Source organism: Coregonus lavaretus, assembly GCF_964263955.1.
Source record: "Coregonus lavaretus genome assembly, chromosome: 27".
NCBI classification, from domain to species: domain Eukaryota; kingdom Metazoa; phylum Chordata; class Actinopteri; order Salmoniformes; family Salmonidae; genus Coregonus; species Coregonus lavaretus.
This window is the reverse complement of record NC_140014.1, coordinates 39,633,055-39,654,451: the sequence shown is the minus strand read 5'-3', so window position 1 is coordinate 39,654,451 and position 21,397 is coordinate 39,633,055. Positions and strand designations below refer to the sequence as shown.

At 44.8% G+C, this 21,397-nt stretch overlaps 1 protein-coding gene across 1 annotated transcript in view; it reads right to left on the bottom strand.

Annotated features, from left to right (window-relative positions):
- LOC311103005 (serine palmitoyltransferase 2-like) overlaps window positions 1–21,397 on the bottom strand; it is a gene marked incomplete at its 3' end in the record, with an annotated part of 63,981 nt that overhangs the window by 34,404 nt on the left and 8,180 nt on the right. Inside the window, exons 4-5 of the mRNA XM_084144500.1 lie at window positions 9,541–9,689; window positions 8,976–9,100 (exon numbers count right to left, since the gene is read on the bottom strand). Of these exons, the coding sequence (XP_084000626.1) occupies window positions 8,976–9,100; window positions 9,541–9,689 (274 nt within the window). The remainder of the gene's footprint in view (window positions 1–8,975; window positions 9,101–9,540; window positions 9,690–21,397) is intronic.

The window sequence follows — 21,397 nt, the reverse complement described above, 5'->3', positions numbered from 1 at the left end:
AGAGGGGAGGGGAGTGGAGGAGAAAAACCTAGAGAGGAGAAGGAGGGAGACGCAGAGAGGGGAGGGGAGCGGAGGAGAAAAACCTAGAGAGGAGAAGGAGGGAGACGCAGAGAGGGGAGGGGAGCGGAGGAGAAAAACCTAGAGAGGAGAAGGAGGGAGATGCAGAGAGGGGAGGGGAGCAGAGGAGAAAAACCTAGAGAGGAGAAGGAGGGAGACGCAGAGAGGGGAGGGGAGCGGAGCAGAAAAACCTAGAGAGGAGAAGGAGGGAGACGCAGAGAGGGGAGGGGAGCGGAGGAGAAAAACCTAGAGAGGAGAAGGAGGGAGACGCAGAGAGGGGAGGGGAGCGGAGGAGAAAAACCTAGAGAGGAGAAGGAGGGAGACGCAGAGAGGGGAGGGGAGCGGAGGAGAAAAACCTAGAGAGGAGAAGGAGGGAGACGCAGAGAGGGGAGGGGAGCGGAGGAGAAAAACCTAGAGAGGAGAAGGAGGGAGACGCAGAGAGGGGAGGGGAGAGAAACCCAGAAAGGCAATGAGAGGGAGCGCCAGGGAAAGTGAAATGAATAGAGAGAGGGTGAAAGAGAGAGGGAAGAAAGATATGTATGTAAAGAACACACAGAGAGGGAGATAGAGAGAGAGAGAGAGAGATAAACACTCAAATCTAAAAATAATGAAAGACAAGAAATAATGAACAACAACTATTCAATCAGAATAGATAAAAAAGTAGCTTTGTGCCTCAAATGAAGTTGACTCTCCGTAGATAGCTACATAACAAAAACCTTGCCAACAAGAGAAGCTAGCCAGGATTCTAGAGCAGTGAGTGAACATCCTACAGCTTGCCAGAAAAACATATTGAGCTAGAACAAACCTAGCAAGGGGAGTTCATTAATACAAATACATATACCAAACTAAGTGAGTAAACCAAAAAGGAGCACGGACTCCACACATATCTTCAGTAAAAATAAAAAATAAAAATAAATGCACTATTTTTGCTGGTTGTTCAGCTAAACTAAGAGCTAGCTAGCAAGAGCAGCAGACACCAAACGGTAGCCAGAGGTACAGGGTTCCACACTAACTTTTACCACTGGTGGCACTGGTGCTACTACCTTCATTGCCCCCAGGCACAACCACTAGAGGGGGGCCTGGAGGTCCTCCCCCAGGAACATTTTACTGTTTTAAAGCTCATTTCCTGCAATTCTATGTAATCTGGCATGGTTTAGGCCTATGACCATGTTGGATAAAAAAAAAAAAAAAAAACACATGCCAGATTACATAGAATTGCAGGAAATGAGCTTTAAAACAGTAAAATGTTCCTGGGGGAGGACCTCCAGGCCCCCCTCTCAGGATGCTTTGAACATTAAATGAACACTCAAAATTCAACAACTTTGTTACTTTGAGATTTTTTGGGGCATTACAATTAAAGTATGCTAATATATATAATTTTACATATTTTTTGGGGGTGATCTGACACTTTATTAAGACAGTAATGAAATGAGATAGGAAGAGAGCCAAATGCTAGAAACAGTGGGAAGGTTGGAAGAAGGGATTAATCCCTGTTCTCAGGTGGAAAGTTGTATGCAACACGTTCTGGGGAGTGTTCCCACTACACCAACGGTCTGCGCTGGACATTTGAATGTTTATGCTTGATGGCAGTGGGTAACCAAATCATACAGTAGAGATTCTAGTCTCCTTGTTCATAGACTGCTTTAAAAAGGTAAGTACACAAACATTTAGTATTTTGTCATTTGTAACTCACTCTTTAAAATAGGGCTAATTTTGCATAATCGACCAACCTCGCATATTCTAATGAATATCAATATTCAAGTGGTTTACAGTACCTTCGGAAAGTGTTCAGACCCCTTGACTTTTTCCACATTTTGTTACATTACAGCCTTATTCTAAAATGTATTAATTAATTTTTTCCCTCATCAATCTACACACAATACCCCATAATGACAAAGCAAAAACAGTTTTTTTGAAACTTTTGGTAATTTATTAAAAATACAAAACTGAAATATCACATTTACATAGGTATCAGACCCTTTACGCAGTACTTTGTTGAAGCACCTTTGGCAGCGATTACAGCGTCGAGTCTTCTTGGGTATGACGGTACAAGCTTGGCACACCTGTATTTGGGGAGTTTCTCCCATTCTTCTCTGCAGATCCTCTCAAGCTCTGTCAGGTTGGATGGGGAGCGTTACTGCACAGCTATTTTCAGGTCTCTCCAGAGATGTTCGATTGGGTTCAAGTCCGGGCTCTGGCTCCTGCGTTGTCTTGGCTGTGTGCTTAGGGTCGTTGTCCTGTTGGAAGGTGAACCTTCGCCCCACTCTGAAGTCCTGAGCGCTCTGGAGCAGGTTTTCATCAAGGATCTCTCTGTACTTTGCTCCGTTCATCTTTGCCTCGATTCTGACTAGTCTCCCAGTACCTGCCACTGAAAAACATCCCCACAGCATGATGCTGCCACCACCATGCTTCACCTACAAAATTCAAGAATGAGAATTGTTCCACTGATCAGACTAAATAAAGTAAATAGATAATAAAATCTCTTGAAGACAAGATTATATAAATCTGCCCTTATACACTAAGTCAATTATTTTTCTATGTATTGTCCCCCCTCTAAAATCACACGTACACTTTTGGGTTCACAATCGGTTTGACAAAATTATTTTCATAGTTACAAATAAGGTCACTCTTCCAAACTTCCCTGAACTGTAGATCTGTCTGTTGTTGCCTTTTCATTGTCACATGCCTAAATGCCAATCGCCAAACGAGGGGACTAATGCAATTCAATAGACTTCAGAACATGCTGTCAAAAGGCTGCATTCTGCAATAGGGACTGAATGTAACAGCAACCTGTACATAAAACAGTGCTACCGTGCTGCTCTTTTTATAGTTTCATAAACTCAGCGAACTTTCTCTCTCTCCATTCAGCTCCACTCTAATCTTGGGGCATTTCTTTAAAACATGCATCCAATCTCCTCAATCCCTTAAATAACAAGACCAATCATACGCTTCAATGTGCCCCGTGGTTCATAGTGCTTCACAGGACAATGATAGAGGTTCAGCTCCTGATGTTAAATTGCAGGCGCAGATGCTCCGATTTCAAAACGATTTGGAGCACAGTTGAAAAGTTATCTCGCTGACTATACAATGGACTAATTAGACTCCCCCCAAAAAAGCAGTACTTTTCAATGCGTGAGATATAAGAGGTGTGCCGTGAGAGCGTGAGATGAGGGTCAAATGCGTGTGTCTCACGGCCAATGCGTGAGATATAAGAGGTGTGCCGTGAGAGCGTGAGATGAGGGTCAAATGCGTGTGTCTCACGGCCAATGCGTGAGATATAAGAGGTGTGCCGTAAAGAGCGTGAGATGAGGGTCAAATGCGTGTGTCTCACGGCCAATGCGTGATATTTGGCAGCTCTGGATAATGGCCTGTGTCCCATAATCCCCTGCATTCCATACAGAACCAGGCTAATAATGAGTAGCCATCTTTTAAATTAGCATGCCCTTGTGTTCTTAAATCGATTTGGATAGATTTACTGTAACAGCAAAGACCCGTGTTAAAATAAAGTGCAAATTGTATTTATTGCAGATTTCAAACTGCCATGTGTTCTTTTTGCTAAATCCTCTAGAGGGCAGAATTTGAAAAAAACTATACTTGATACCAAAATGGCACAAAAAAAAGGAAGCAGGGAGAAGGACTGATTTTTCTCAGGTTTTTTCTCTCAAAATTATACTTTTCTTTATTGAAAAACAAAACATGGATGTTCTAAGTTCACAACAATGCTTAAACCACATCAGGGGCCAATATTTTAGGTCTGGGAAAAGTTACCCTTTAATTCAGGTGGCACCAGCCAGACTGTTGTGTTTGGCTAGCAGTGCGGTTCTGTAGCCATAGGTGGTGCGTGAGTTTCAAGTTTGGCGAAGCTAATTCTCACCAGAAAAATGCACCTTTATAATAAAGCATTACATGCATCACTGCATTTGCAGACTTATGGAAGATAGCCTACTATTCCTAAAGTGATGAGTAGATTGGATAGTCATAATTTAGGCTAATAATATAACTCAATCACTGTTCGCAAAAAAATAATTGGCTATATCAGAATTCAAAAGGCACTCACACATCTGAGCTATCTTTTTTGCAGGTGCACGGTAACAGTTGAATAAGATTAATTATTTTTTTTAAGAAGAAACCCGCCCACTGCTCTTGATATAGTATTACTGCTCTTTAAGAAGCTTTATGTATCGGCCTCAAGGCCTCCGTCAGAGCTTTTGTGAGTTTTCGAAATTAGCATAAACTTTAATTAAATAAACACATTTCAAAATGTGGTACCATTCTACTACACTTTACATGACTGCAGACATTAGCATAATTTTTTTTAATACGACAAAAATTACAGGTTAGCCTGCTCCGCTGACACTGACAAACAGATCAATAAATAATGTCTGATCCATATAAAACGAAAAGGGTTAGACACAAATACTATATGACGTCTCTAATTATTGTCCCCAAAAAAACTCAATGGTACTGACCCAATGATAAAGGCACACTCACCGAGGATATGGCCGATGTTCTCCGCTGGTGCCAATAAGATAGGCTACTGTTCGCTCAATTAAGTTGAACATTTTGACAACTAAAAAGACAGACTGGAGTCTTTTCATTGTCATCTCTTTACAACAATAGCCATTTGCTTTCCGAACAATTTTCCGGTGATTATAATATTTAATATTGCGAAATGCCTGGCTGGGCCTCCCTGCTTTTCACTGACAGTCACAACTCAACAATCATCTATTTGGTGGCCTATATGTTAAATGATGATGTAATAGTTTGTTTTGGCTTTTTGTGTTAATTTTGATAGGCTCACATTTCACCAGTACGGCGTACTCCCACTATTTGTTTTGCTGGACCTGCCATGATCTATTTCTTTCTTTTTTTTTTTTTTGCTCTTGAAGTGTTTTGAGATTCTATGAAAAGCGCTATAGAAATTGTATAAATTATTATTAAATGGTATCTTAAATGATAAACAAAAATAGTTTACATTAAAACCCTGTTTTAACAGCTCCTGTTGGAGTGTGAGTGTTTACCTAATTTTGAAAGTACAGATTAAAAAAAAGAAAAAACACTAATGAACTCTTTTTACGTTGCATGTTGGAATTTACAAGGTTTGAAGTCCTCGGCTTTCGGGCTAAAGAGAAGAAACCCAGACTTCCTGAAAGATGAAGATGTTGATAATGTAGTACAGGAAACATGGTGCAGAGGTGGCGTTTCCACTGGCTGGCCACTGGGTTACAGGGAGATAATCGTACCATCCACCAAATCAAAAGGAGTCACACAGGGCAGAGACTCAGGGGGAATGCTAATATGGTATAAATCAGAACTAACTCATTCAATCGAATTGATCAAAACAGAAGAAAAAAAAATATCTGTTCCAAAATGCTATTACGGGAGAACACCATGCTCAAACGCTCACCTGATGCAAGCATTTTTTATAATGCGACAGAGATGGATATAAAGCCTAATGGTAGAAACTTAGAAAGAGGGAATATATTTTCTATTTATTCTTTATTTAACCTTTATTTAACTAGGCAAGTCACTTAAGAACAAATTCTTCTTTACAATGACGTCCTACACCGGCCAAACCCGGACGACGCTGGGCCAATTGTGCCGCCGCACTATGGGACTCCCAATCACGGCCGGTTGTGATACAGCCTGGAATCGAACCAGGGGGTCTGTAGTGACGCCTCAAGCACTGAGATGCAGTGCCTTAGACCGCTGCGCCACTCGGGAGCAACAATAGAATGCAACAATAGGATTTTGCCTTACTGCCTTTGGACAGTAGAAGAAGAAATGCAGGTTTCAACGGCATATCAGGACATCTTTGCTTTTTTTCTATGGTGGGATCTTGGCTGTAGGCTATTAAAAAACAAGGTAAGATAGGCTATGTAAAACGTCCAGGTTTGAAAAAATGATACGGCTGGCTAGGCATCGCATATGGAATTATTTAGGTTATGGAAATATATAATATTAGAATATCATTCCAATGTTGGGCAAATATTAGAATGCACATTTTACTCTCTCAGCCTGTCTGGGAGCCCTTGGCCTGGAGCTGAGGTTTCCTGTGCCAGGAGTTGCTGTGGCATTTGCATTGTCTGTTGGCTATGGCTAGCTATTATGGTATTCTACAGAATATGGTTGTATCTCCCTGACCTGAACCGAATGCACACTGTAAAATGTGCAAAATATTTCTGCCGGATATCAGGATCACAAATATAAATTATATTTGGACACAGTTCTATTAAAAACACACCAAAAACTACATGTATCTAGGACAAAATTTCAGCAACATAGATAGCTTTCTCGAATGGCTGTGAACGAGCTGAGACACGAAGCAAGAAGAGCATTCTATGCCATTAAAAGGAACATTAAAATCAAAATTCCAATTAGGATCTGTCTCAAAATGTTCCAATCAGTTATAGAACTAATTCTCTATATCGCAGTGAAGTGTGGGGTCCGCTCTCTAATAATGAATTTACCAAATGGGCCAAACATCCAATTAAAATACTGCATGCAGAGTGCAAAGAAAAATAATTAGATCCCCCATCAAATTTTACAACCACCTAAAAACAAGCGACCCCATAACATTTCATCACACAGCCCTACAATGTCAAGAGATTAAACAATATAATCGCAATACAATTAGCTTTAAAACTGCTCAATGATCTCTGCACCCCATGACAACATGTGTAGAATTTAAGGAAATAAGCTTTAAACCTGTACAATTTTCTCTCCACCAACAAGAGGGGAGTGAACAGTTTTTGTCATGAACAGTGCTTGTGCCCATAGTGTGGTTTCTGCTGGGTGAAAAGGTTTGGAAAACCCTGGTCTATAGTGTGGTTTCTGCTGGGTGAAAAGGTTTGGAAAACCCTGGTCTATAGTGTGGTTTCTGCTGGGTGAAAAGGTTTGGAAAACCCTGGTCGATAGTGTGGTTTCTGCTGGGTGAAAAGGTTTGGAAAACCCTGGTCTATAGTGTGGTTTCTGCTGGGTGAAAAGGTTTGGAAAACCCTGGTCTATAGTGTGGTTTCTGCTGGGTGAAAATGTTTGGAAAACCCTGGTCTATAGTGTGGTTTCTGCTGGGTGAAAAGGTTTGGAAAACCCTGGTCTATAGTGTGGTTTCTGCTGGGTGAAAAGGTTTGGAAAACCCTGGTCGATAGTGTGGTTTCTGCTGGGTGAAAAGGTTTGGAAAACCCTGGTCTATAGTGTGGTTTCTAGCGGTTTTTAGCAATGTGGCATGTTGAATATTATTTCTTCATAAGAATTTGCCTCTAGCGTTTGAACAGTTTAAGCTACAAAATATGATGACCCCATTCCTGAAAGCCATGACTCTCAGGAACACCTGCCTTCTGTTTCCTTCTCTGATACTCTGAAGGACTCTTTAGAATGGAGTGTGTCAAGCTACGACTCTCTGTTTCCTTCTCTGATACTCTGAAGGACTCTTTAGAATGGAGTGGGACAAAAAACACACCTAATGTGTTAGAATATAGTTGAATAGCCCTGCCATAGAGCCTCAGGACAGCACTCAGAACATCTAGCCCAACCACATTATCACAAAGCAAAAAGGTACACCACCCCGTTCACGAAAATGGTTCCCTACAGACAGTGAGTCACGTGGCCGTGGTTTGCTATATAAAGTAAGCAGACAGGCATCGAGGCATTCAGTTACTGTTCGACTGAACGTTAGAATGGGCTAAATGAGTGACCTAAGCGACTTTGAGCGTGGTATGACTGTTAGTGCCAGGTGGACCGGATCCAGTATCTCAGAAATGGCCGTCCTCCTGGGCTTTTCAAGTACGACAGTGTCTAGGGTTTACCGAGAATGGTGCGACAAACAAAAAACATCCAGTCAGCAGCAGTCCTGTGGGCGAAAACAGCTAATTAATGAGAGAGGTCGAAGGAGAACGGGATGAATCATGCAAGCTAACAGGGAGGCCACAAACAGGCAAATAACAGCGCGGTACAACAGTGGTGAGCAGGACGGCATCTCGGAACGCACAACTCGTCAGTCCTATATATATATATATATATTTATTGGATTTCATTTCATGCCGTACTCCTGAGTGGCGCAGTGGTCTAAGGCACTGCATCGCAGTGCTAACTGTGCCACTAGAGATCCTGGTTTGAATCCAGGCTCTGTCGCAGCCGGCCGCGACCGGGAGACTCATGGGCGGCGCACAATTGGCCCAGCGTCGTCCAGGGTAGGGGAGGGAATGGCCGGCAGGGATGTAGCTCAGTTGATAGAGCAACGCCAGGGTTGTGGGTTCGATTCCCACAGGGGGCCAGTATAAAAAAATATGTATTCACTAACTGTAAGTCGCTCTGGATAAGAGCGTCTGCTAAATGACTAAAATGTAATGTTGCTTTTCAGTCATGTTGAGAATGGCCTACTACTATTGCTTTTATTTATTATTATTATCAATTCATATTGTTGTTGTAGTTGCTGTTAATGGTAATACCATTTCCACTACTACTACTACTATTATTATTAGTGTTGTATTAGTGCTGTTGGTCCAACCACTGTTGTTATGTGTACTTTGACACTGTACTTAATTTAACTTGCCATTTCAATCAAGTCTACAGAATTGAATTGAGAGGGGAGAGGGAGAGCAAGAGAGAGGGGAGAAAGAGAGACAGAGTGGAGAGAGGAGAGGAGAGGAGAGAGAGAGAGAGAGAGAGAGAGAGAGAGAGAGAGAGAGAGAGAGAGAGAGAGAGAGAGAGAGAGAGTGAGAGTGAGAGTGAGAGTGAGAGTGAGAGAGAGAGAGAGAGAGAGAGAGAGAGAGAGGTGATAGAGAGAGAGAGAGAGAGAGAGAGAGAGGTGATAGAGAGAGAGATGCTAGGAGACTGAACCAGAAATAGTGAACCAGAGGCTAGAACATAGTGAAAGACTGAGAACCCTTGGTGTTCGGTAATGTAGCATGTCCTCCTACCTTGCCAGAGAGGGCAGGAATGTTCATGGAGTTGGTAGCGAAGCCCATCCCGAACGCCATGGCCGACTCCACACCCAGGAACTTAGCAACCAGCTTCTCCATCTCCTCATGTCTGTCTAAGTTACCTAAGGGAATTTAGGAGATACATCAAAACTCCCATAGACACATACCTCCTTCTGATACGATTCAAATGATTAAGTGTGTTATTAATGTTAGACAGTTGTGTGATACAGCTTAGGGCTGAGACTCAGCCTCTGTGTTCATCTACACTACCTACCAAGATTGTGAGTTATCAGGCCCGAGGGTGTGGCAAAGATTTCATTTCAGAGATGGATTACTAAACTCAAAACAAACAAATACATTCCTCGAGATACTGTATATGTTGACTTAATATCAATAAGTTAATATAAACAAAAATCTATTAGGTGCAGTGTGTGTGTGTGTGTGTGTGTGTGTGTGTGTGTGTGTGTGTGTGTGTGTGTGTGTGTGTGTGTGCGTGCGTGCGTGCGTGCGTGCGTGCGTGCGTGCGTGCGTGCGTGCGTGCGTGCATGCGACCATGCCGTACCCATCTCCTGCCTGGTGCTGGCTATCCCCACCCCGTACTTCATGGTAACCTCTGCGGTGGCAGTGGCACAGTAACCAGTGTTCTCAGCAAAGCCCAGGTAGTTATAGGAACCCATGTTGATCACACCTCCTACCACTCTGCCTGTATAGCTGAGAGAGAGAGAGAGTTACAGGTAGTTATAGGAACCCCATGTTGATCACACCTCCTACCACTTAATTGGGGATGACGGGCTCGTGGTTATGGCTGAACCGGAATGAGTGGAATGGAATCAAATAGATCGAACATGTTTAATGTCATTCTATTCACTCCTTTACAGACGTTATTATGAGCATTACTCCAGCCGCCTCAGCAGCCTCCTGTGACAAACAAACACACACACGCTCAGGGCTCTATATTAAAGGGATATTTCAGGATTTTGGCAATGATGCCCTTTATCTACTTCCCCAGAGTTAGATGAACTCGTGGATACCATTTCTATGTCTCTGTGTCCAGTATGAAGGAAGTTAGAGGTAGTTTCGTTAGCGCAATGACGCTAGTTAGCTATTACGCTAGTTAGCTATTACGCTAGTTAGCTATTACGCTAGTTATGCAGAGACATACAAAATGGCATCCACTAATTCATCTGACTCTGGGGAAGTAGATAAAGGGCTTCATTGACAAAATCCCGAAGTATCCCTGTTAGAGCCGATTTGGGCATATTTTGTATAAAAGACTGAACATACTGAGCTCCATGTACATTTGTGTAAATATATTAAATATTAATGTATATGATGAAATATTAGGTACGTACCTTTATGATTTATTTACCGGATTGAGATATATTCATTTGTTATTAGTGTAACTCAGTTTTTGGCCCCCCCTCTCGCCCATTCATTGTACTGTGTTAATTGTGTTAGTATAAAGGCAGGAAGTTGGGCCTTCGGGGGGAGGAGTCCTTGCTAGATGCGGGAGCGGTATAGTTTTTTGACCATATAGACATACAGAAATACAGACAGACAGGTCATATTATATTATGTATTTGCATTTCAAGTAATCTCTGCTTTAAGTTGATTGGAGAATACCTTTTTGTTAGATAAGAAGAATAAACATTTTTGTTGCACTATATCCCTGGATCTCATTGAATGTTTGGCCGTTTGGAAACGTTGAGTGTGGACTGTATGCGTCCGAAACAACCCCGCTTCAGGCTAGGGCAGTGGCTATGGTAAAGAGGAAAGGAAGCCACTACATTCAAGTCAAAAAACTCCGTGAAGGATTACTACCGGAAGGAAATCTCCGGTTCGGACACACGCTGGATTTTGTTCTATTTGTAATTGCATTCGGACCATAAGGACAGCTCGCTTGGAAGGATTTGAACTCCTAGATTTCGCCAGCCGTGAGTAACCACTGCGAATGAATGAGCTGCCCTGTTCAAGGCGATCGTTTGATCATGCATATTATGGAAGCGCAAATGTGCTTATAATTGGAATGTTTGATAAACTTGGGAATGGAATTCAAAATACAGCGCTGTGAAAACAATTAAGAAGTTTAAGTTTGGGAAACACAGATCCTATGCACAATGTAGCCTAATCATATATCTAATATTTGGCCTAACGTGGAAATGCAATCCATCAACGCAACGAATGCAACTTAAGGATCTAAAGATACTGCGTGTTAAAACTTCATTAAAGGGACAAAACCTCAACGGGATGAAATGTTTAAAATGCATCTAAAATGCCAAACTTGCACATGTGCAATTCAAAATGGGTCAATAGGCTGAAATGGATGACTGTGTTTTTAAAGATTAAAGGAGGTCTAAAGGGGCATTACGTTTAACAATCAAACCAACAACCGTGTCATTGTAAATTGAGTGAACTAAAAGTGAATGATGGAGGAGGAAATCCCAAATAAGACTCCACTGGAGAGGGCAGAGGAGCATCTAAATTCACTCTATGCAGCCCGGAGAGGCAAACTTGGAGTGTGTACACGCAAAATGAATGAAATAAAAGTCCTTCTTGTTGATGGAGGAAACATTGCAACTGTGAATGAGAGTCTTGAAGCATTTGATGCTGTGCTCAATGACTTTAAGAAGGCTCATGAATCTGTGCTAGAGCTGGTCACAGAGGAGGAACAGGAACAGGAGAGCATTAACTATTATCAACCAAGAATGAGAACTTATGAATATTTCCTGAAAGAGGTGGAAATATGGAAAAAGGCCGAAGTTGAGCCACAAACGCTCATTTAACCACATGACAGCATTTCCAATGTGTCAAAAATATCAAGTAAAACTAAGTATTCTAAGACTGCTTCCTCAGTGTCCTCTGAACGCCTTAAAGCCGAGGCAGAACGAGCAGCTCTACTAGCTCGCCAAGCATCATTACAAGACAAGCATGCATTGGAACTGGAGAAAGCTCAACTGAATGTTAGGATGGAAAAAATGGCACTGGAAACGGACATAGCAGCATATAATGCCAAACTGAAGGTCCTGGAGAGTACCGAGTCAACTTCTCAATCCCATTCTGTGGCAGCCCATTTACTAAGCCAAGAAGATGGAATGAACTCTTATTTTGAGAAACAGGAACCAGAGGTCTATGTGGAACCTGAACCATCACCTGTTGAGTTTGCCGCATTAGGTGCAGTTCCAAAGACCCCACTACAAAGAGTTTTACAACAACCGACCACAAAGCCATCAAACCCTATTCCGAAAACAGTCGTAAACCACACTCTTCAGCAGCCAACAGCAAGGTCTAGCAATCGACACAGAATCAACACTGCGGGTATCAGCCATAATACCAGCCATGATAACCTCTCTACTGTCATGCAAAGGCAGAACGAAATTGCTGACCTCCTTGTACTACAGCACAAACAAGCCACACTCCCTGTTAGGGAGATACCTATGTTTGACGGTGATCCTCTAAACTTTAGGCCATTCATGCGTGCATTTGAGCATGGTATAGAAGATAAGACCAGCAGTCACCAGGATAGGCTCTATTACCTGGAACAATACACCTCTGGTCAGCCCAAGGATCTGGTCCGTAGTTGTCTGCATATGGAAGCCAGAAGAGGCTATGCAGTAGCTAAGAGGTTGTTAAAGGAACACTTTGGCAATGAAATCAAAGTCACCACTGCTTACATGGAAAAGGCTTGGAACTGGACAAACATCAAACCCGATGATGGAAAGGGACTGGGTGGTTATGCACTCTATCTAAGAGGTTGCTGTAACGCTATGCAAGACCTACAGAACATGGAAGAGCTTAATCTTCCCTCCAACATAAAGCTGATCATGTCAAAACTTCCCTACAAACTAAGGGAAAAATGGAGGTCTATGGCATGTGATATTTTAGAGAGAAGTCACCTGAGGGCCCAGTTCAGTGACCTGGTAACGTTCATGGAAAAACAGGCCAAAATACTGCAGGATCCGTTGTATGGAGATATTCAAGATCCCCTGTACAACAAAAGGTTTTTAAAACCCAAAACAGAAGCTGACTTTAAACAGCAGTTCAAGTCCAAGAGTAGGGGAAGCAGCTTTGCCACTACAGTAGCTGTAGTGGCAGATTGTGACTCTGAAAAACCTTTAAAAGAACAAACATTCAAAGTAAAGAGACCAGGCACCTACCCTTCTGATGCTCCCAGTATCTCATGTATATTTTGTGCTGGTGCGCATTTATTGGTCGACTGCCAACAGGTGAAGGCACAGCCACATGAATTCAAGGTTGAGTTTCTGAGATCAAAAGGCCTTTGTTTTGGCTGTTTGACGAGAGGACACTTAAGCAGAGAATGTAAAAGAAGGATGACCTGTCAGAGCTGTCAAAGAAAGCACCCCACTATCCTGCACATTGAAGGAAGAGAGAGATTTAGATCTCAAAAGGCAGATATGAGTGGTGTAGCAGTAAAGCGGGAGGAGACTGTCAGCAGTGCTCTTGTTTCACTGGAAGCTGGTGAAGATACCGGGGCCGGTACAGATTGTGCACTTGCAATTGTGCCAGTTCAAGTAAAGGTGGCAAATGGAAGCAAGTCTGTGTTAACCTATGCGTTTCTCGATTCTGGTAGCTCAGCAACATTTTGTACGGAGAGACTCATGAGGCAGTTGCAAGCTAAAGGCAGTGCGACTGAAATTCTGCTACGCACAATGGGGCAGGAGAGTCCTACCAAGAGCTTTGAGATATCTGGATTAGAGATTGGCAATGTGGAAGGCGACACATTTCTTGCATTACCAAAGGTCTACACCCAACATAAGATCCCAGTGACAAGAGAGAACATTCCCACTCAGAAAGAGCTCAAAAGGTGGCCATACCTGAAAGAGGTTCAGTTGAAGGAGATTGATGCTGACGTCGAACTTCTGATTGGCGTAAATGCTCCAAAGGCAATGGAACCCTGGCAAATCATAAATAGCCAAGGCAACGGACCGTATGCAGTGAAAACCCTCTTTGGATGGGTGATGAATGGTCCTCTCAACAGTTGTACCATGGCAGAAGAATCCGGGCGTCCTACGGTGATGGCCAATCGTATCTCAATGGCCGACCTGGGGGTTCTTCTTGTAAATCAGTACAACCATGACTTCCCTGAGAGAGAGTATGAAGAGAAAAGTGAGATGTCAGCTGAGGATCGTAGGTTTATGGAGATAGTATCAAGCTCCATAACCCTCAAAGACCATCACTACTACTTACCGTTGCCCTTTCGCAACAAAGATGTAGTCCTGCCAAACAACCGCGACATGGCAAAGCAGCGGGCTCTAAATATTATCAGGAAGTTCAAGAAGGACAAAGGTTACGCTGCAGAGTACAAAGGCTTCATGGAAGAGATGATAACAAAAGGTTACGCCGAGAAGGTACCACAAGAACAGCTCCTCAGAGAGAAAGGCAAGGTATGGTACATACCACACCATGGCGTTCACCATAAGCGCAAAGGAACGATACGAGTGGTGTTTGACTGTTCATCATCCTATAAAGGTACATCTCTTAACAGTGAACTCCTTCAAGGCCCTGACCTGGCAAACACGCTTATAGGAGTCTTGCTAAGATTTCGGCAAGAGCACATTGCCATGATGGCAGACATCGAAGGAATGTTCCATCAAGTACGTGTCCATGAAGATGACTTAGACTTCCTGCGATTCCTATGGTGGCCGGATGGTGATACTAACAAAAGATTGGAGGAGTATAGAATGACAGTACATCTTTTCGGTGCTATATCCTCTCCAAGTTGTGCAAACTTTGCACTGCGAAAGACTGCAGAAGACAGCTGTGAGGGGTACGATGAAGAGGTGATTCAAACAGTCAAGTCCAACTTCTATGTTGATGACTGCCTCAAGTCAGTGGCCACAGAAGAACAAGCCATAGCTCTCACAAGAAACCTCAGGGATGTGTGCTCTCAAGGTGGGTTCAAATTGACCAAGTGGGTCAGCAACAGCCGCACTGTACTAGCTTCTATCCCTGATGAACACAAAGCCAAGCAGATAAAAGAACTGGACCTGGACAGAGAAAAGCTGCCTGTTGAAAGAGCACTTGGAATCCGATGGAACATTGAAAGGGATGTGTTTACCTTCCAGGTCACTGTCAAGAACAGACCCCTTACAAGAAGAGGTATTCTCTCAACTGTCAGCTCTATTTATGATCCATTAGGTTTCCTCGCCTCATTCGTATTAAAGGCAAAGCAAATTCTTCAAGTGCTCTGCAAGCTAAAGTGTGGATGGGACGAAGTCATCCCTGAAGAACACTCTATTTCATGGAAGAGATGGCTCTCAGAGCTGGACCAGCTCTCCAGATTCCAGATCAACAGGTGTATGATGCCGGAGAACTTTGGTCAAATCAAGACCGCACAGCTGCATCACTTCGGTGATGCAAGTGAACAAGGTTATGGCACGGCAAGCTACCTTAGGTTCACAAACGTTATGGAAAAGGTCCACATCGCATTCATACTGGGGAAATCAAGGGTGACTCCACTCAAGCAGATGACGATCCCCAGACTGGAACTAGCTGCAGCAAAATTGGCAGTGCGAGTGGACAGGATGTTAAGGTTGGAGCTCCAGATTGAACTTGAGGAGTCAACTTTCTGGACAGACAGCCAGTCGGTGCTAAAATACATCTGCAACGATACCAAGAGATTCCATACTTTTGTGGCTAATAGGGTTGCTATGATCCGTGACCTATCGAAAGCAAAACAGTGGAGGTATTTGAACTCCAAACACAACCCAGCCGATGATGCCTCAAGAGGATTACATGTTGAAACTTTCCTGAACTCAAAGAGATGGCGCAAAGGACCAGAATTCCTGGAGAAAACAGAAACACAATGGCCGAAAGTCCCCGAGGAGCTTGGCTCCATCCCTCCAGATGATCCAGAGGTGAGAAAAGACGTCATCGTAAACAGTACATGTGTGGAAGAAAAGAGTCCGACCAGCAAACTGATTGAGTACTATTCAACATGGAACAGCTTGAAGAAAGCAGTTGCCTGGATGCTGAAACTGAAGAGACTTCTACTACAGTTAAGCCAGAAAAGGAAAGTTCTCACCCAAACTGATCCAGGATCAGATCAGAGTCTGACAAACTCACTGAAGGAACAAATTGACAAGTTCAAACTGACGTTTGGAAAAGAAAGTCTGTCTGTAGATGACCTAGATGAAGCAGAAAAGGTCATCATTCGATTTGAGCAACGACAGCACTTTAAACAAGAAATTGCACTAGTTGTAAAAGGAAAACAATGTGCCAAGAGAAGCGGCTCAATCTGTAAGCTTGATCCAATAGTTGACAATGGCATTCTGAGAGTAGGAGGAAGGTTAAGCAAAGCTGCTATGCCTACGGAACTAAAGAATCCTATGATCCTGCCCAAAGACTCCTACATCTCCAGACTGATCTTACTCCACATCCATGAGCAGGTTGGCCACTCTGGGAGAGGTCACATGCTTTCTAGACTTCGCCAGCGATATTGGATACCCTGTGCCAACTCCTTAGCAAGGAAGATCCTTAAGAGCTGTGTCTTCTGCAGGCGGATGCAAGCTAGAGCTGGGGAACAGAAGATGGCTGACCTTCCACAAGATCGGGTAGCACCTGATTTGCCGCCTTTCACCCATGTGGGCATAGATTACTTCGGCCCCATAGAGGTGAAGCGAAGCCACGTTCATGTGAAGCGGTATGGTGTGATCTTTACTTGCCTTGTGAGTCGAGCTGTCCATCTAGAAGTTGCTAGTTATCTGGATACTGATTCCTGCATCAATGCCCTGCGCAGGTTCATCTGTCGAAGGGGCCCAGTAACAAGTATCAGAACAGACAATGGCACCAACTTTGTCGGAACACACAGAGAGCTAGGAGAAGCTCTGAAAGAGCTGGATCACAACAAGATTCAAAATAAATTACTGAAGGAAGGAGTGACATGGTCATTCAACCCTCCCTCTGGAGCCCACCATGGGGGGGTATGGGAGAGGTTGATCCGACTGGTGAAAAAGATCCTCTATTCAGTCCTTAAAGAGCAAGTACTGGATGATGAGGCTTTGCAGACAGCCTTGTGTGAAGTTGAGGCGATTATGAACGACAGACCAATCACTACTGTAACAAATGACCCTAACGATCTAGAACCCCTGACTCCGAACCATCTGCTTCATCTGAAAGCAAAGCCAGTCCTGCCACCAGGACTATTCCAGAGAAGTGACCTATACTCACGAAGGAGATGGAAGCAAGTACAATATATCACTGACCTCTTCTGGAAGAGATGGATCAGGGAGTATCTTCCACTTATGCAGGAGCGGAACAAGTGGAACAAAACTAAGAGAAACTTCAGTCCTGGTGACCTTGTGGTCATCGTCGATGACACCGCCCCAAGGAACTCTTGGCTAATGGGGCGTGTGGTGAAGGCTTTGCCAGGGGCCAAAGGTCTTGTCCGGAGCGTCATGGTTAAGACTAAGACCAATATCCTACAGAGACCTATCAATAAACTCTGTCTGCTCCTTGAGGCGACGAAGTGAGACACACACACACACACACACAGTGCTCCATCTTTGAATCACGTGCACCTCTGATTCGTTGATGTCGTACTCTTACATTCTTTGATGTCATACATTTTGTGGACGTCAAACCCTTGACATTTTTTGGAAGTTGAACACCTTTACACTTCAACTCAGACTGAGATCTATGGACTATTTTCCTATATGGCACCTTGTATATTTGTATATAGCTATGAACTGTAATGGTGCTCTGGTATAGAATGTTTTTGTATTGGCTCTACGTTTGAATATTAAGTAATTGTTGTGCATTCAGTGCAGTCAACAATTAGGGGCCGGTATGTTAGAGCCGATTTGGGCATATTTTGTATAAAAGACTGAACATACTGAGCTCCATGTACATTTGTGTAAATATATTAAATATTAATGTATATGATGAAATATTAGGTACGTACCTTTATGATTTATTTACCGGATTGAGATATATTCATTTGTTATTAGTGTAACTCAGTTTTTGGCCCCCCCTCTCGCCCATTCATTGTACTGTGTTAATTGTGTTAGTATAAAGGCAGGAAGTTGGGCCTTCGGGGGGAGGAGTCCTTGCTAGATGCGGGAGCGGTATAGTTTTTTGACCATATAGACATACAGAAATACAGACAGACAGGTCATATTATATTATGTATTTGCATTTCAAGTAATCTCTGCTTTAAGTTGATTGGAGAATACCTTTTTGTTAGATAAGAAGAATAAACATTTTTGTTGCACTATATCCCTGGATCTCATTGAATGTTTGGCCGTTTGGAAACGTTGAGTGTGGACTGTATGCGTCCGAAACAACCCCGCTTCAGGCTAGGGCAGTGGCTATGGTAAAGAGGAAAGGAAGCCACTACAATCCCTTTAACATGTTTTATTGGTAGCACTGGTGCTCCTAACTTTAAAACGTTAGAAGCACCACATAAAATGTAGGAGCACCAGAAAAAAAGTTGTTTTAAATTGATTGAGATGTAGCTTACATTGGACCTATACGAATCCTACTTGCTTTTAAAGCACATCTCCTGAATAATATATTATTTTTCCTTTCTTTCTGTACCACCAAATGTTTGCATGATGATAAAGTTACCTGGTTGTTAGCGCGCTATTGGGCAGAAAATCAAATTGCAATCTTTCAACAAAATATTGCGATTTGACTTGCGATATACACTGAGTGCACAAAACATTAAGAACACCTGCTCTTTCCATGACATAGACTGACCAGGTGAATCCAGATGAAAGCTATGATCCCTTATTGATGTCACTTGTTAAATCCACTTCAAATCAGTGTAGATCAGTGGTCACCAACCTTTTCTGAGTCAAGATCACTTTCTGAGTCAAAATGCAAGCCGAGATCTACCGCCCTTATTTTTATTTTTTTAAACATGACTTAAAAAACGTAAGCCTATGCAACATTAACCAATTAAAAACAGTTCTGTAGCAATGAGGCTTGTGCAGTAGGCTGGACTCATGGTCAGTCTGAGGGGAGGGAGGGAGCAGCAGTCTGAGGGGAGGGAGGGAGCAGCAGTCTGAGGGGAGGGAGGGAGCAGCAGTCTGAGGGGAGGGAGGGAGCAGCAGTCTGAGGGGAGGGAGGGAGCAGCAGTCTAAGGGGAGGGAGGGAGCAGCAGTCTGAGGGGAGGGAGGGAGCAGCAGTCTGAGGGGAGGGAGGGAGCAGCAGTCTGAGGGGAGGGAGGGAGCAGCAGTCTGAGGGGAGGGAGGGAGCAGCAGTCTGAGGGGAGGGAGGGAGCAGCAGTCTGAGGGGAGGGAGGGAGGGAGCAGCAGTCTGAGGGGAGGGAGGGAGCAGCAGTCTGAGGGGAGGGAGGGAGCAGCAGTCTGAGGGGAGGGAGGGAGCAGCAGTGAGGCTGCCTCTCACCCGACTAACCGTCCCTCCGTTCTCCCTCCCTCCACCGTCCCTCCGTTCTCCCTCCCTCCGCTGTCCCTCCGTTCTCCCTCCCTCCACCGTCCCTCCGTTCTCCCTCCCTCCACTGTCCCTCCGTTCTCCCTCCCTCCGCTGTCCCTCCATTCTCCCTCCCTCCGCTGTCCCTCCGTTCTCCCTCCCTCCACTGTCCCTCCGTTCTCCCTCCCTCCGTTCTCCCTCCCTCCGCTGTCCCTCCGTTCTCCCTCCCTCCACTGTCCCTCCGTTCTCCCTCCCTCCGCTGTCCCTCCGTTCTCCCTCCCTCCACTGTCCCTCCGTTCTCCCTCCCTCCGCTGTCCCTCCGTTCTCCCTCCCTCCACCGTCCCTCCGTTCTCCCTCCCTCCACTGTCCCTCCGTTCTCCCTCCCTCCGCTGTCCCTCCGTTCTCCCTCCCTCCGCTGTCCCTCCGTTCTCCCTCCCTCCACCGTCCCTCCGTTCTCCCTCCCTCCACTGTCCCTCCGTTCTCCCTCCCTCCGTTCTCCCTCCCTCCGCTGTCCCTCCGTTCTCCCTCCCTCCACTGTCCCTCCGTTCTCCCTCCCTCCACTGTCCCTCCGTTCTCCCTCCCTCCGCTGTCCCTCCGTTCTCCCTCCCTCCGCTGTCCCTCCGTTCTCCCTCCCTCCGCTGTCCCTCCGTTCTCCCTCCCTCCGCTGTCCCTCCGTTCTCCCTCCCTCCACCGTCCCTCCGTTCTCCCTCCCTCCACTGTCCCTCCGTTCTCCCTCCCTCCGCTGTCCCTCCGTTCTCCCTCCCTCCGCTGTCCCTCCGTTCTCCCTCCCTCCACCGTCCCTCCGTTCTCCCTCCCTCCACTGTCCCTCCGTTCTCCCTCCCTCCGCTGTCCCTCCGTTCTCCCTCCCTCCGCTGTCCCTCTGTTCTCCCTCCCTCCACCGTCCCTCCGTTCTCCCTCCCTCCGCTGTCCCTCCGTTCTCCCTCCCTCCGCTGTCCCTCCGTTCTCCCTCCCTCCACTGTCCCTCCGTTCTCCCTCCCTCCGCTGTCCCTCCGTTCTCCCTCCCTCCACCGTCCCTCCGTTCTCCCTCCCTCCACCGTCCCTCCGTTCTCCCTCCCTCCACTGTCCCTAAGTTCTCCCTCCCTCCGCTGTCCCTCCGTTCTCCCTCCCTCCACCGTCCCTCCGTTCTCCCTCCCTCCACCGTCCCTCCGTTCTCCCTCCCTCCACTGTCCCTAAGTTCTCCCTCCCTCCGTTCTCCCTCCCTCCGCTGTGAAATGGGGACACAGTCTTCCAGCTGATGGTAAAACTGAAGTTGCACTGCATTATCTCTGCCTCATGCACCAATTCATGTTGTTACTCTTATGACCAGAGAAAGTGAAATATTCCTTGATAGTAAACAAGACACAAACCGCTAATAATAACAATGCAAGCTTATCGAAATGTGCATTTTATGACTTATAAAAGTGTTGAACAAAGTGTTGACAGTGCTGAATAACAACTTAAACAGGAACTTACTCGAGGCTTCTTTTTACAGTCTACGGCGTGAGGAAACTGTGCAGACACGGTGATCTGAGCTATCTGATTGGCCAGCGGGCAGGCCTATAGGTGCACTTGATTTGCACTCTGGGCCTCCCGGGTCGGCGGAGTTGTACCTTCAGACACATGAAATTGTTCAAAATGGGAACACTTTTCCTTCCCGGGCGCTAGGGCTGCTGAATCAAGTGCACCTACCGTCAACAAATACAAAAAATAGGAGCGCAAAGCTTTATCGGTGGGGGGGAGGGGGGAGGGGGGGAGGTTAGCGATTAGCTTTAGGCACATGCCAGATTCCTTACACTAACTAACTCACATTTTGCAAAAAGCAAGACACACAAACTATTATTATAATAGAGACAACATGTAGATTTATATTTAGAAGCAACGTGGAAAACAGTAGCCTATCGTTGCTTGGAAGAATCTGTTGAGTGCTGAGAGCGACAGGGGACGGGGCTTCAGCTTCTCTTGTTTGAGCAGTGTAGAAAAGAGTGTTCTGGCAAAATATTGTGTCGCATTGAAAAAAATGTATTGAT